Below are 16,424 nucleotides of genomic sequence, written 5' to 3'. Positions count from 1 at the left end.
TTTATGTCTTAATATAATTGAAAAAAAAAAAATAAAAATATAACATTAAAAATATATAAAGAAACATATATATATCTCTTATTTATATTTATTTTTATAAATCGATGATCTCAAATAGGACATACTGAAATTATTATATATATATATATTTATGTCTTTTGATAATTTTTTTTCTCGCACACAAATATTTTGATAATAATGAATATAATATAAAAATTATTTTTCCAAAAATAAAATCAAAAAGAAAAAATAGTAATATATAAATATTATATATATAAATAATTGTTTTATCTGTATTTTTTTTATAAATATCTATATAATATAAAATGCATACATATATATATTATATACATATATATATCTTTACCGTATTATAAATTCCTACTAATTAAAAAATAACATAAATAACACCGAAAAAGTAAAACGAAATAAATTTTTAAAAGAATATGAAATTAATACTATAAAAAATTATTTATTTCTCATTTAAATTAAAATATATACTTTTATTTAATTGTACCTAGGGAAAAAAAGTTAGATGAAAATATCAAAATTAATAAAATGGATAACTTTTAAAAAATATAATAAAATAAAAAATAATATATAAAAATATATATATAATTATATATATAGGACTATTAAAATGGCGAATAGTTCAGACAATAAACCTGAAGCAACTGTAACGATGAATGAAAACGGTGCAACCAAAAATGACAAGGAAAATGATAAAAATGAAAATAAAACAACAGATCTAAATGAAAAAAATAAAACTCATACTGTTAATACTAATGTAAATCATTTATCAAGTGAGTATGAAAAAAAATACGTACAAGAATCTTACAGTTTTACATTTGACAAAAGCTTATTTGCAGCACCAAAGGTAAACAAATATAATAATACAATATAATATAATATTATATAGTATATATATATATTTATATATATATATATATTTATTTATTTATTTTTTTTTTTTTTTTTTAGTTTCATCCATATTTCATGATGAAAAATTATACGGTTCATTATATGGACCCTATAATTAAAAAGGCAAAAGCTAAAAAGTACACATGTTGTTGTAATTAGGAGGATGTGTATATATTACAAAAAATATTGTAAAAATAAAAATGACAGAAAAAATTACATTATATAAAACTATTTATCTTGGAATATTATCTTATACATTATATATTTGTATTATTATATAAAAATTTTTTTGTTAAGTAGAAAAAATAAAACATTGTAAAATATGGTTCATTTTTCTTATGTATCATTTATTTATAAATAAATATATATAAAACAAAATTATAAATATAGTATTATATATATATATGTATTTTTTAAAAAAATAAGTTTTTAACCATGTACAATAATATATGTAGATTGATTTATGATCAAAACAATACTGAGGACGTATATTATATATACATAAGTATATTTTTTAATATATGTCTTTTTCTTTTTTAAATATATTAGTTATTATTATATTTAATGTTTATTATATATATATATATTTTCTATTTATGGAACATTATTTAAAAACAGTGTGTTAAAGTTTTATAGTTTTAATAAAATTAGTGCATTTATCAATTCTATAGTATAGCACAAAAAAAGAAAAAAAAAAAAAAAAAAAATTATAACAGTTATAATATTTTTTACATAAATGGGTATATATATATATATATATATATATATATATATATATATATATATATATATATATGTTTACATTTATATATTTACATAATTATAAATTGTGATATTTTCCAATTTCTATATTATCAAACACAATATTTATGTTCTATTTTAATTAAAATATTCAATGTACTGTTTTTGTAAAATAACATATAAAATAATTATAAGAATATTAGCTATATATTTATATATAGTATACATATATTTATTTAATGAAACAATAAAAATACTGTCGATTATATATATATATATATATATATATATATATATAAATTTTTTTTTTTTTTTTTTTTTTTTTTTTTTTTTTTTTTTTTTTTGGCTAGCACATACGTATTTAAAATGGTTGTACATAAATAAAAATCATATTATCCTCAAAATATATCCTCGTTTCCATTATTAAAAAAAATTAAATTAAATTATATTAAAATAAAATAAAATAAATTTGATTCATTTTTATGTTATATTCCTCATTATATTGTATACTATTATGAATTAATAAACGTCTACATGATATATGCATCAAAAATGAATAGATCATAGGATTAATCCATAACATATATTTGGATACCCAAAAAAAAAAAAATAAAAAATAATATAATATAATATAATTTAATACATATAGCTTTAAAAAAAAAAAAAAAAATACATATGGCTATTTAAAAAAAAAAAAAAAAAAAAAAAAGATTATATATAGCTATTTATATAAAAGTAACAACCAAAAAATTTTCTAAAAAAAAATTGTCTTTTTTTAATTTTCTTAATTATTAATAGATTTTTTTGACAAATATCAAATATTTTTACAATTAATAATATATTTTAGTTTTTATTTTAATAAGTTTTTATTTTTATTATTTTTTAATATTCATAAATAATATAACATCAATTCTACTTATTGAGAAATATTCATTTTTTCCCTTTTCTTTATCTTTTTATTTTTTTTATAAAAGTGAACAATTACATAAATATAATTTTGAATATTTTCTTTTCCTTTCTTTAATTTCATCCTTTTTTTTTTTTTTTGTTTTTTCTTATATTAATTTTTACTATAATAAAATATACTTATATATAAAGATGAAAAAATCTACATGTTTCTTTCTTTTAACACTCCTTCTTACGTTAGCATATGGTAAAGGGGTAAGAAACAAATCCGAAAATAGGACTTCATACGTTCATTACCACAATAATAGTAATATAAAGAACTATTCAGCCGTAGATATATTTTCACCTAAAAAAACTGGAAAGGAATGCATTAAATGTCTCCCAGACAATTTTTGTGAATGCGAATGTAGTTGTAAAAATAAAACAGGTTTTTCAATGAAATATAGACATGCAAGTAAGGGATCTAAGAGATATCGTAAAAAAATGACAAAGACATCTTCTCGTTCCAGACAATGTAATGACTTGCCACTTGAAAAATCAGAACAAGGAACTGAACCGGAATTGGAACCTGAAGTTGAACCAGAAGTCGAACCAGAAGTCGAACCTGAAGTAGAACCAGAAGTTGAACCAGAAGTCGAACCAGAAGTCGAACCCGAAGTAGAACCAGAGGTTGACCCCGAAACCGACGAAGGAACAGGATCAGAAAATAAAATAACCGAATGCTATTCCTCCTGCAAAAGTGTTACAGGAGTCCAAACAGAAGAATGTAGTTGTTCTTGCTCATGTTAAGTTATAATATATAATAAAAAAAAAGAAAGCAAGAAAATGGTTAATATAAATAAATGAATCTAATCAGAATTTTTAATTTGTACAAAAGAATAATTGATATATAAATATTTTTATTTGGATGAATATAGTAAATATCATTTTTTTTAAAAATTAATAGTTCATACATATTATATCTTGCTTGTTTATTTTTAAGAAAAAAGAAATAATTCATTTATTCTGTTTATATATACATATATATATATATATATATATTAAATATGTTATGCCGTCAAATATGTACTTCTTATCACAAATAAACAAATTTAAACATATTCTAATATTTTGTTTTCATTCTTTGTTTTTACACTATATATATATATATGTATGTATATATGTATACTTTTTTTTTTTTGTTACATAATTTTTATTTTTATATATATACAATATTTACCAATGTACTAACACCACGAATGTTCATAAATAACACATAACATGAAAAACATTTTAAGTTAATTGTTGAATATTTTAACAATCATGACATACACATAAAAGATGTAGCAACAAAAAAAAAATATATATATATATATATTTTAATATATATATGAATAAATGTTAGAATATATTATATGTGTGTAGTATTTAAAATAATATATATATATATATATATATATATATATATATTTAATACTATAAATTATAATTTTAAAATATGAAAAGATTTACAAAGCAGGAGAAACCATAGGAAGATTATTAATAATGTTAAATATATATTTTTCAAAAAAATAAAAAATAAGTAAAATGGAAATTTATAAAATATAATTATTTATATAATTACATCATTATTAATAAGATTCATATATATTAAATTTTATCTTATTATCTCCTAGTGCGCATAAAAAAAAAAAAAAAAAAAAAAAAAAAAAAAAGAAATTAAATTAAATTAAATTAAATTAAATTATTTATCAATACATATATGAATAATACATATAATAATTTTCATATATATATATATTTTATTGTGTGTATGTATTTTTTATTTTATTAAAATAATTCATTATAATAAAACAAACATATATATATAATATATATATATGATAAGTATAATATATATTTAATATGTGTATGTTTAAAAAAGGAAATAAATTAAGATGCCTCCGATAATTTATAAAAGTCCTCTGCCTGTTCGATTAAAAGCGCCCAAAGGTAGAATAACACCTTTGAATGGACCAGATATAAAAATTGGGAAATCATTAATAGCTGCTTGTCCAAAAAGAATAAGAGGAGAAAAATTAGCTGAAATGAAACAAACAATAAGAAAATATTTAGGAAAGAAAAAAGAATATTTTATTGATGTTCATGCAACTTATAGTGTAACAAAAAAACCTGATGGAACAAAAATGGGACAAGGTAAAGGTATTATTGATCATTTTGTAGCTAGAGTACCATCAGGAAAAACTATTTTTTCTATACCTACCATAAGTCCATTCAATACATTAGGGTTTGATGACCCTGTATATAGAGTATTAAAAAAAGCAGCAGCAAAAGTAGCTATACCTTGTGTATTTAGAACACAAAATAATTTATTCAGAGTTCATAATATTAAATATATATCACAACAAAAAGTAAAAAACGACCAACTCAAACATTTTAATCAATTTAAATCAAAATTGTTTCAAAAAAAAGATGAAGATTAAAAGGGTTATTAACAAAATATTTTTATATTAAAAAAAATATATATATATATATATATATATTTTTGTATTTATTTATTTATTCATTTTATTTATAACATTATATTTCATTCTCAGAAAAAATATACATATGGTATATTCAAAATATCATATATTTCAATAATATAAAAATAATTACCTTAATTAAAATATATCATTTTTATAAAGTTATTATAAAATGACGAAATAATCAAAACCTATTTTTTTGTTTCATATTTTTATATATAAAATCTCATAACAATAACAAAAATGAAGATATTTGCATTATATACGTGAATATAAAATATATACTATATATATAATATATATATAAATTTTTTTAGTATTAAAATTGTATTATACAATTATATATTTTTATAATATGTATATTAATTTATTTATTTACAACACTCTTTTAATTAATAAAAAAAAAAAAAAAAAAGAAAAAAAAAAAAAAAAACAGTTATTTTATATCATTATTATATACATAATTTATTTATTACATTAAGAAATAAAAAAAAAAAATAAAAGAATATAGAAAAAAATATAAATATTTTTAAAGATGTTCCTTTTATTTGAATAAATAAACATTTCCAAAAAAAAGTAATTTTTTATTTTTTTTCTATTTTTACAGAAGATAAAAAATAAAATCAACATGTATTAAATTAATAAATAAAATATATTTTTTATTAATATAAATAAATAAATATATATATATATATATTGTTGATATACAAACTATACAGAATGGTTGAACAAAAAGAAGATAGTTATATAACAAATAAGAAGGAAGATGAAAATAAAACCAACAAAAAAATCATCCATATTAAAGATGAACAAATAAATAAAAAAAAGAAAAAAAAGAAAGAAAAGAAAAAAACGGAGGGGAAATCTGTAACTAAAGAAATAAATGAAACGAGCAATTTAAGTTTGTATTCAAATATATATGAAGAGAAAAAACACAAAAAAAATAAAAATAAAAAGGAAAAGGAAAATGACAAATTGGATAATATTAACGACAGCTCCAAAAAAAAGAATAAAAAAAAGAAGGATAAAAAATTAACAAATAATGATGAAATGAATGATGACGATATTATAAGTGATCATGAAGATGATATTATATATGACCATGATGATATTATAAGTGATCATGATGACCACATTATAGATGATAATAATAATACACAATTAAAAAATAATGATAGTATTATTAATAATAATAATAAAGTAACACCATTCGATTATGAAAGACTAATAGCCTCGGAAAAAAATAAGAGCGCTATATGGATCAGTTATATCGCTTTTTATTTAGAACAAAATAATTTAGAAGAAGCTAGAAAAATTGCAGAAAGAGCATTAAAAACTATTGATATTCATGAAATCGATGAAAAGCTAAATATATATTTATGTTATATAAATATGGAATGTTTATATGGTGATAAATTAGATGATATTTTTAAAAGAGCATTATTATGTAATAATGAAAAATCAATTTATTTACATACAATTAATATATTAAAAAAAAATAAAAAATTAATACAATTAAAAGAATTATGTGAAGAAGCAATTAAAAAATTTAAATATTCTAAAAAAATATGGTCATGTTATTTACAAATATTACATAATACATTTAAAGATGAAGAATATGCACATAATATTTTATTAAAATCTTTACATTCCTTACCTAAAAAAAAACATCTAAGTATGATAATTAATGCTGCACGTTTTGAATATAAATATTCAAATAAAGAAAGAGGAAAAACATATTTCGAAAAATTAATTCAAGAATATCCTAAAAGGTCAGACCTCTGGTTTACTTATCTAGATATACATATCAATTCATTAACAAAAAATGAAAATAAAGAAAAAATCAAATTAAATTTAAAAGAACTACAATTTATTAGAAATATATTTGAAAGGTTTTTGTCATATAAATTTAAACCAAGAGTTATGAAAATTATTTTTACAAAATGGCTTCTATTCGAAAAAAGTCAAGGAAATATGCACAGTCAAAAAACTGTTCAGGAGAAGGCCTATAATTATGTTGAGAGTTTAAACGCACTTGTATGAGTAATAGCAAAAATTAAATCAATAAAATTGTTATCAATGTGTAAATATATAAATATATATATATTAGTTGTCATATAATTCATTTGTTATGTAAAATTCCCAATTGGTATTTATTTATATATTTTTTACGTACAACATTAAATATATATATATATATATATATATATATATATATATATATATATATTTTTATTTTTTATTTCAATTTTTTTGTCTTTCAAAAAAAAATAATTAACTCAATACTTTTATTGGTATCAATATTTTATATATATATATAAAATAATTTTTATGACTTTTGTAAAAATTTTCTATATCCACACCAATCATTGGGTGCAAGAAAATTGTTCATACTCAAAAAGTTCCACAGCTGATTAACAATTTGATCTTCAAAAATATTATTTTTTTTTAAATATTCTAGTATATTTTTTGATACATTCCATTTCCCTATTAAATATGATTCAAGGGCAATTTTGAATTGCTCCAAATAATCTTTAGGATACTGTATCTTTATGAATTTTATGTCCTCATTTCTTGCATATTCTTCATAAAGCTAAAAATATAAAAGTTAAAGATTACATAAATAAAATATATATATATATATATATATATTAATCTATTTATTTATATATGTTATGTTTTAAATATATGTGTAGCCTTACATTATATGAAAGATTAAGAACTTCTTTTTTTCTTTTTTTTCGTTCGGCTTTCTTTTTTATATCATCAAAAACCTGCAATTATTTTTAATGCATTTATATGATATATTAGTATCAATATATACATATATATATATTTATATTTATATATATTAAAAATGAATAAAAAGAGACAATTTTATAATATCAGAATAACCTTTAAAAGTTTTATGTCAAAATGGGGATTGGCGTCAAAATTTTCCATATTAACTTTCTTCGTAATCTAATATATATAAATATGATATTTCATATATATATATATATATATATATATATATATATATGTGTTTATATGCATATTTATATACTCTTGCCTCCAAAAAAAATTAACCTTATTAAGACATATATCAAATGTATATAAACTTAATGGGTTCCTACATCCTTTAAGAGTAACCCTATCGATTTTTCTAAGAGAATTCTTAAATATATATACATATATAAACACACACACACAAATACATACATATATATAAATATATATATATATATATATATATATATATGTTTTAGTGACATAATATATTACTTTAAATTTTTCTGACATATTATCGTAGAAATCTCCTGATATAACAATATTGTTTTTATATATTTTAGAAATCTCTTGTAATCGACTAGCTATATTTACATTTTCTGATAAATATGATAAATCAATTTTGTAACTACTTCCTATTGCTCCTTCTATAGCCCATCCAAAATGAAGTCCAAAACTTAACTCCAAAATGTTATTCTTAATTAACTCATCCATATTTTCACTATTTAGAAATATATGTATTTTTTCCGACTTCAAAATGTAATATATATATATATGTGTGTGTGACAAAAAATAATAATAATAACAATTATCATATAGTAATATTTAATTTAATATACAAAATAGATATTATTTTAATCCTTTTTATATATTTTCTTCTTCATATTCTTTATACCTTTCTAAGTTTAATTAACGTTTGCACTGTTGATAGAAATGCCAAATCGCATATCCTGTTTATATTTTCTTTTTCTGAATATTCATCATAATTATTATTTAGAGACTTAAAAATATTCATTTTTTTATTCGAAAATTCTTTTTTTTGATATTTCCAAACTAATAAAAATGCATCACCAATATTTTTGTTTATTGTTCCACCATAAAAATCACAACACTCGTGTATTATTTCAGCAATCAAATTTATGAAAATCATAATCTGTTAAATATATATATATATATATATATATATATATATATATATATATATATATATATATAGATATGTATGTATGTGTGTGTGTATTTATTCCCTTCATGTAGTATAACAAAAAATATGTTATATCCTTTTACCTTTTCTTTTAAAACTTCTGTTATTTCTGTAAAATTTCGTATGTCGCAAAATGAAAAAACAGAATAAACAATTTCACCATTGATCAATAAATTTACTCTTTCTTGTTCATTAATATTTTTTGAAATTATTTTAGCTCCTGCTTCACCAAAACCTATAAAATCATAAAAAAAAGAAAAGAAAAGATAAAACATTATAATATATGAAAAATAAGATATATATAAAAATAAAAATACATACATATATATATATATATATATATATATATATATTTCCCAATTTTATAACCTAATAACATTAATGTTCCTAATTTCATTAAGTTTTCTTCCATTTTTAAAATTTCATAATTTTCTTTAATGCTTTTCCTAAAGGAAAAATTAAAATAAAATAAAATAAATAAATATATATATATATATATATATATATATATATATATATATATATTTATGCCTAACATATTTGAAATATCTTTATTGTCTTATTTTTTCTTATATATTATTATATTTTTGTCTAATAGACATTTTCTATTGCAACTACACAACCATTAAAAATGTTTTTATTTAAATTCAAAAAAAGGCACTATTTTTTTTTTTTTTTTTTTATCATTTTTTTCTTATAATATATATTGAATAACAATTTACCTCTTCAATTTTGTGTTTATTAGTATATTTTTCAACTCGTGGTTTAATAATTCTTCTTGCATCTCCAAAGCTAGGGTCGGATTTGATCTACAAAAGAAAAAAAATATATATATATATATATATATTACTGTATACATAATAATATTCTATACACACGATATGCATAATTTTCTATATAAAAATACTTCATAAGTTTTAATTTTTTCAATATGCTTTCTATAGGAAATAATAAGACATTTAATTCGCACGTAAAATAGAACAATATTATAAAAGAAAACTATAAAGAAATAAAAAAATGAAAAGATCATTATATCATAATAAATTTATAATATATTATAAATACTACACACACATATACACACATATACATATAAATATATATATATATGTATAATTCCTTTCAAACTTTACTATTATAATAAATATTTTCAATATTATAATATTTTTAATAATTCTTTCTATATATCTCTTTATATTTATATAAAATATAAAATCTTTGGATTCATATATCTTTGTTTCAAAGTATCTCAATTCATCTATAAAAAATATATATATTTTTATATATCTTACATATATAATATTAAAATACCTTATTTATATTTTTTTATTCTTTACTTAAGTTCTTAATTGTATGGTCCAAAATAATTTCTTCTTCGACATTTTGGCTAGCACTTGAAGGACTAACAAATTTTAATAGATTATTCTAAGTACATAAAAATATAATATATATATATATATATATATATATATATATATATAACATATTCATATGTTTGCTTTTGTTATATATTTAGAATAGACCATATTTCATTATTTTTTTGTTGTATATATTTTCTTCTTTTTACATGTGATATGTTTGAGAAATCCCAAAGAAGGTAATTAATTCCTGATATATCTATTTCCTTCTTGTTAATAAAATTTTGCAATTTCCTTTTTGATTTAATACTTATTAAATATTCCTCATCTCTTTTATTTTTCTGAATAGTCTATAATATAAGGTTTAATATATGAATACATTTATGATATATACTTTTATATTTGTCATATGATATATATATATATATTATATATATGTATAATATTTTTTTTTTTTTTCATGTACACTATAAAAGTATAGAGCTTTTAAAAATTCCTTTTCATAAAATTCATCAAATATTATACTACAAAATTGGTTTAAAAAAAAATAAAGAAATAAAATATATAATCAAGTCATAAAAGAAGAATATAATATAAGTTATAAATAAATATGTGTCTATATTTTTTTTTTTTTTTTTTTTTGTAACAGATCCAAATTATAGATGAAATAATTCATTGGGTTTTTGCTTTCCTTGGAGATATATATCTATCCATAAACCAAAAAAGAAGAAAAAAAAAAAAAAAAAAAAAAAAAAATATTCAAAAATGATAAAATAAAATTAACTTATGTTGAACATATATGAAAATGTATGATTTTTTTTTTTTTTTTTTTTATTTAATTCCTTACTATTTCTATCATTATATAAGATAACATTATAAAAATTAAAGACATGAAATATCTTTTGATAAGAGCTAAATGCATTTTATTTGTAAACTTTAAACTTTCCTAAAAAAAATAAAATAAATTAAATTATATGTGAATGAATCTTTCTATATATGAACACATTTACATATATTCTTTAAAAAGTATATTTTTTTGTTTTTTATTTATACCTTCAATGGTCTATTCTTCATACTTTCCATTTTTTCAAACTGTAATAAATAAATAAATAAATAAATAAATATGTACATATATATATATATATATATTTACTATACTTATAAGTATATATTAATTTATTTGTTACATTCCACTCATTTCTGTGCTTGTATTTTTCTTTGGTGTGCTTTTTTATAAAATTAATTACTAAACGATATATCTTAATAATGCGTAAGGATTTAAATAATTGTATTAGATATATTACATAATCTTTTTCAATTTTTTTCCATGCAAATAAGCTAAAAGATAAAAATATAAATACACATAAATATATACATATATATATATATATCATATAATTGTTCATTTCAGACTACCCATTTGTAAAGTAAATAAAAAAGTCAAAAAAATATTTTTCGAAAAGAAAGATATCAAAGAATAACAATATGAATGATATAATATCAAAAAACATAAAATAAAAAATATATGTTGTATCCATTAAAAAATTAAAAATTATTTCGATCAGACATCCAAATAATAAAAGGGAAATAAAAATATCTGATAGAAAATCATATTTCTAATAAGAAAAATATATATATATATATATATATATATATATATATATATATATATATATATCAATATTGATATCTATCTTTTATATTTTTCATTTTAACTTTGTTTAAAAGAAGATAGAAAAAATCTTTTGAAAATATGATCAAAAATAAATATACCCATTTGGAGTATTCGAAAAATTTGCTTGTATATATATTAAGACATATATTCTATATTGTTCAAAAGAAAAATATATATATATATATGTATATATATATTTACATTTATTTGTATATATTTTAATTTTTCTTATTTACTTTATATTTTAACATGCATAAGTTATTTTTTCTTTTTCTTTTTTCTTCAATTATAATATCCTACAGAATAAGAAGAATTTCTCATATTACGACTTTTACATTTATTTAGAAAAATTAAATGTAGGATATATATATATATATATATATATATATATTTTATATTTATTATTCATAAATTTTATAAAAGTATAATATTAAAAAATATTTATCACTTTATCTTTGTTAAAAGAAGAAAAAAAAAAAAAAAAAATCAGATAGTTATAGACATATCAAACATATTTAATTTATACATTTTTAAATATTTTTTTGTTTATCTTATTATAATTTTATTTTTAAGTGTGTAATATTTACATTTTCTGATGTAAAGGAATATAATACTTTTTCTTTTGATCTATATTTTAAGAAAAATCTTTTCAGCTTTTCATTATCGAAAATATCATTTGCATATATTTGTTTTAGTTCTGGCATTATGTGTTATGAAAACATAAAAGAGTTTAATTATTTTATATCTCTTGACATTTATGTGTTCATAGAATATTTAATCAAATGGATAATATCAGAAAAAAATATAAATTACACACAACATTATTATATATATATATATATATTATATTTAAGGAATAAAATCTCCTTTACAATATAATTTAACATTTTTATAATTAACGAATTGTACCTTTTATAAAAAAAAAAAAAAAAAAAAAAAAAAAATTTTAAATTAAAAAGACAAAAGATAATAATTTTTGAATTTTTTTTTCCATCTTAAGTATAGCAGTTTAATTATGTTGGAAAATATGGAAAAATAAAATTCCAAAAAAATAAAAAAATATATATATATATATATATATATATATAATATGTATATAAAAATATATATAATTTTAATAAAATAATACATCAATAATAACAATGAATAGAGTTCATGTTAAAACATTGTAATAATTATAAGATAAATAAATAATAATACATACATATATATATTTAAATTATTCGCCTCACTTATAATTTATATATATTTTGTTTATGTTGAATATATAATGTTTCCATATATATGATAATTTTATTAATTTATAATTTTTTGTCTAAACGTATTAACATATATATAAATATATTGCCGTCGATCTATTTAAAATGAAATGGATATATATATAAATATATGCTCTTTTAAAAATTTTTCATAAAAATTATCACATACATATATATAATATAATATATATATATAACATATTTGTTGGTGAAAATAATATTATTTATTATGAGAGAAATATATATACTTTTCATACACATTTATATTTTTATTAACAATAGATATGTTTTTTTTTTTTCTTCATTTTGTAAATATAAATGTTATATTTGCTATCCTTCCGACATTACATGGTTCCTGTTTAAAATCTGATAAATCTAAGGAGCATGTTAAATTGAAATGTTTTTTAAATTCACCAAAAATTACATTAAAGGATATATAAGTATCTCCTTCTTGAACATGTTTGAGAGTAAAATTTATAAATGAAAATTCAGATAAACAATTGACAATACTAGGTAATAATTTTTCTGTAACTATATCAAGTTTTGGTAATTTGATTAAAAATAATTTATTTGGAACAACTCTATAAATACAACTTACATTTCTTGAATTTTTTAGATAGAATCCAGCTGATGGTGTTATATCTAAATTACCTCTTGAAAACTCACAAATATGTACATCATCTTCTTCATTAAAAATAGAATATTCTTCATTGATATGTTTTTTTAAATCGACACGTACTTCTCCTTCTAATAAACCAGAAACTTGCTTTGGTTTTATTGAACATGAAAAAAATATATCTGAAGCTTCTTTATCAATTTTTAAATAATATACTGATACACTTTTTCCCTTATGTGTTATATCTTTTATTTCATAATTTAATTTAGGTGAATATAATGCTATATTTGTATTATTAATAAAAGTATCTTTTAATGGACAGAAAACTTTCGAATTATTCATACAATTTATTTCATATTCTTTATTAGCTATTATTTTTATATCTTCACCATGTTTAGGTTTTAATTCACATAAAATTTTTGTTTTCTCAAGAGGTAAAAAATTTAATTTATCCGTAAAATCACACACACATATATTTTTTACACTGTTCTCATTCTCTCCTATAATATTTTCCAATTTAGTCAATATAAAAAGCACTGCAACAAGTACTTTTATCATTTTTTTTTTTTTTTTTTTTTAAATCTTACTGTTTTATGAACATTGATAAAAACAACATATTTTAAAAAAAAAAAAATAAAAAAAAAAAAAAAAGAAAAGAAAATAGAAGGATATGAAGAGTGAAATTAATCAAGACCTTATTTTTAAGTTTATAAAAAATAAAAAATATAAATCTCTACATATATATATATATATATATATATTTTTAATTATGTTTCTTCCCTTTTTTTCTTTTTCATATATATCAATTTTAAAATATTTACACTATCCAAATCTTTCTCATTTATATCCTTTTCCTATTTACTAAAACCAAAAATAAAGAGCCCTACACATTTCAAAATAATAAAATAAAACAATAAAAATAAACTGATATAAATAAAATATATAAGAGAAAAAAAAAAAAAAAAAAAAAAATTGACAAGTGACAGGGTGTGGAAAACACTGTAAAAAAAAAAAAAATAGAGAAAGAACAAAACAAAAAAAAAAAAAAGAAAAAAAAAAAGAAAAAAAAAAAGAAAAAAAAAAGAAAAAGGATTGATCTATATATTATATATATAATATATATAATACGTTGTATATAAATATATATATTATTATATAATCCTCAATGCATGCTAAGAAAAAAAAAACAAAAAAAAAAACAAAAAAAAAACAAAAAAAAAACAAATAAAAAACAAGGTACTAGAGTGTACAATATATATTATATTAATACCCCAAGAAAAAAAATGAACAAAATAAAAAATATATAAGTATAAACATCAAAATTATATATATATATATATATATATATATAATTATTTGCATAAATTCTTTTTTTTTAATTTTATATTTTATAAACAAGAAAAAATTGAAATAAAATCAAATAAAAATATACATAATTATATATATATATATATATATATATATTTATTCATTTATGTGTATATAATAAAACATAATATTATAATATATATTTATATAAGATATTATAGGGCCACTACTGTTTTCTTTTTTTTTTTTTCTCTTCTCATTTTTAGCGCATGCTCTATTATTTAATTTTTTGGCTGCATAATTTATATATGTAAAATAAAATAAAAATATATAAAATAAATATAAATAAAAATAAAAATATATTAAAAATATATAATAAAATGAAAATAAATAAATTCGTTTTTTTTCCTTCTTTTCATACATATATATAATATGTATATATATTTTGTTGTAATTTATGAATAATAATATAACCAAAATAAATAATGTATATTCACTGATATAAATTGTAGGAATTAAAATATATATATATGATATAATATATCATTTATCAGTTTTATTATTGAACAGATATTATATAAAAAAATTAACCGTAATAAAATAAATATATAATAAGAATATTGATATATATATATTTTTTTTTTTTATAAACCTTTTTAAATGCAGAGGGAAATATATGAAACAACATAATATCCATTTCATATTAATGTTACATTAAAATATTCAAAGACTACATAATTTTAATAATAAATTAAATTACAACGTTATTAATTTTTTTTTTTTATCGGCATGTGTTTTTATGACAAAGTCTTTATTAAAAAAAATTCTCATTCATAAGAATCGACTATAAAACAAATATTAATAATGCATAAACGATTTTATATTTAATATATATATATATATATATTATTTTTCTTATTTTAAAAACTTACAATACACTGAACGTAAAATATGCAAAAAAAAAAAAAAAAAAAAAAAAAAAAAAAAAAAAAAAAAAAAAAAAAAAAAAAAAAAAACAGTAACAATAATAATAATGATGAATATATTTGTGTTCAGTACTTTAAAAATAACAATTTTTTATCTTTTGGTAACAACAAGGTCAAAAGAAAATCACTATTAAAAATAATTACTATATATATATATATATATATATATATTTTATT

The 16,424-nt window shown here is 17.5% G+C and overlaps 6 protein-coding genes across 6 annotated transcripts; 4 read left to right on the top strand and 2 right to left on the bottom strand.

The window, feature by feature from the left end:
- Nucleotides 1–640: 640 nt before the first annotated feature.
- PADL01_0022300 (conserved Plasmodium protein, unknown function) lies at nt 641–1,080 on the top strand (the record flags this gene model as incomplete). Its single annotated transcript, XM_028680458.1, has 2 exons — nt 641–877; nt 982–1,080. 2 exons carry the CDS (start codon nt 641–643, stop codon nt 1,078–1,080), a joined length of 336 nt encoding a protein of 111 aa, XP_028541236.1.
- Nucleotides 1,081–2,760: 1,680 nt separating this feature from the next.
- On the top strand, nt 2,761–3,357 carry PADL01_0022200 (secreted ookinete adhesive protein, putative; the record flags this gene model as incomplete). The annotated part of the gene is made up of 1 exon (XM_028680457.1): nt 2,761–3,357. The coding sequence occupies one exon, from the start codon at nt 2,761–2,763 to the stop codon at nt 3,355–3,357; it is 597 nt and encodes a 198-aa protein (XP_028541235.1).
- A 1,127-nt stretch (nt 3,358–4,484) lies between these two features.
- Nucleotides 4,485–5,030, top strand: PADL01_0022100 (mitochondrial ribosomal protein L16 precursor, putative; the record flags this gene model as incomplete). Its single annotated transcript, XM_028680456.1, has 1 exon — nt 4,485–5,030. One exon carries the CDS (start codon nt 4,485–4,487, stop codon nt 5,028–5,030), a length of 546 nt encoding a protein of 181 aa, XP_028541234.1.
- Nucleotides 5,031–5,792: 762 nt separating this feature from the next.
- On the top strand, nt 5,793–7,115 carry PADL01_0022000 (rRNA biogenesis protein RRP5,putative; the record flags this gene model as incomplete). The annotated part of the gene is made up of 1 exon (XM_028680455.1): nt 5,793–7,115. One exon carries the CDS (start codon nt 5,793–5,795, stop codon nt 7,113–7,115), a length of 1,323 nt encoding a protein of 440 aa, XP_028541233.1.
- Nucleotides 7,116–7,401: 286 nt separating this feature from the next.
- PADL01_0021900 (adenylyl cyclase alpha, putative) lies at nt 7,402–12,782 on the bottom strand (the record flags this gene model as incomplete). Its single annotated transcript, XM_028680454.1, has 22 exons — nt 7,402–7,665; nt 7,775–7,846; nt 7,968–8,033; nt 8,142–8,228; nt 8,337–8,591; nt 8,737–8,994; nt 9,129–9,280; nt 9,415–9,491; nt 9,768–9,854; nt 9,953–10,044; nt 10,179–10,303; nt 10,383–10,470; nt 10,613–10,753; nt 10,870–10,927; nt 11,051–11,109; nt 11,251–11,349; nt 11,457–11,495; nt 11,591–11,741; nt 11,820–12,019; nt 12,177–12,227; nt 12,315–12,374; nt 12,666–12,782. 22 exons carry the CDS (start codon nt 12,780–12,782, stop codon nt 7,402–7,404), a joined length of 2,598 nt encoding a protein of 865 aa, XP_028541232.1.
- An 856-nt stretch (nt 12,783–13,638) lies between these two features.
- On the bottom strand, nt 13,639–14,511 carry PADL01_0021800 (conserved Plasmodium protein, unknown function; the record flags this gene model as incomplete). The annotated part of the gene is made up of 1 exon (XM_028680453.1): nt 13,639–14,511. The coding sequence occupies one exon, from the start codon at nt 14,509–14,511 to the stop codon at nt 13,639–13,641; it is 873 nt and encodes a 290-aa protein (XP_028541231.1).
- Nucleotides 14,512–16,424: the final 1,913 nt, after the last annotated feature.

The sequence above is a fragment of the Plasmodium sp. gorilla clade G2 genome (assembly GCF_900097015.1).
Source record: "Plasmodium sp. gorilla clade G2 genome assembly, contig: PADLG01_00_28, whole genome shotgun sequence".
NCBI classification, from domain to species: domain Eukaryota; phylum Apicomplexa; class Aconoidasida; order Haemosporida; family Plasmodiidae; genus Plasmodium; species Plasmodium adleri (nom. inval.).
This window is presented reverse-complemented; position numbering and strand designations above follow the sequence as displayed.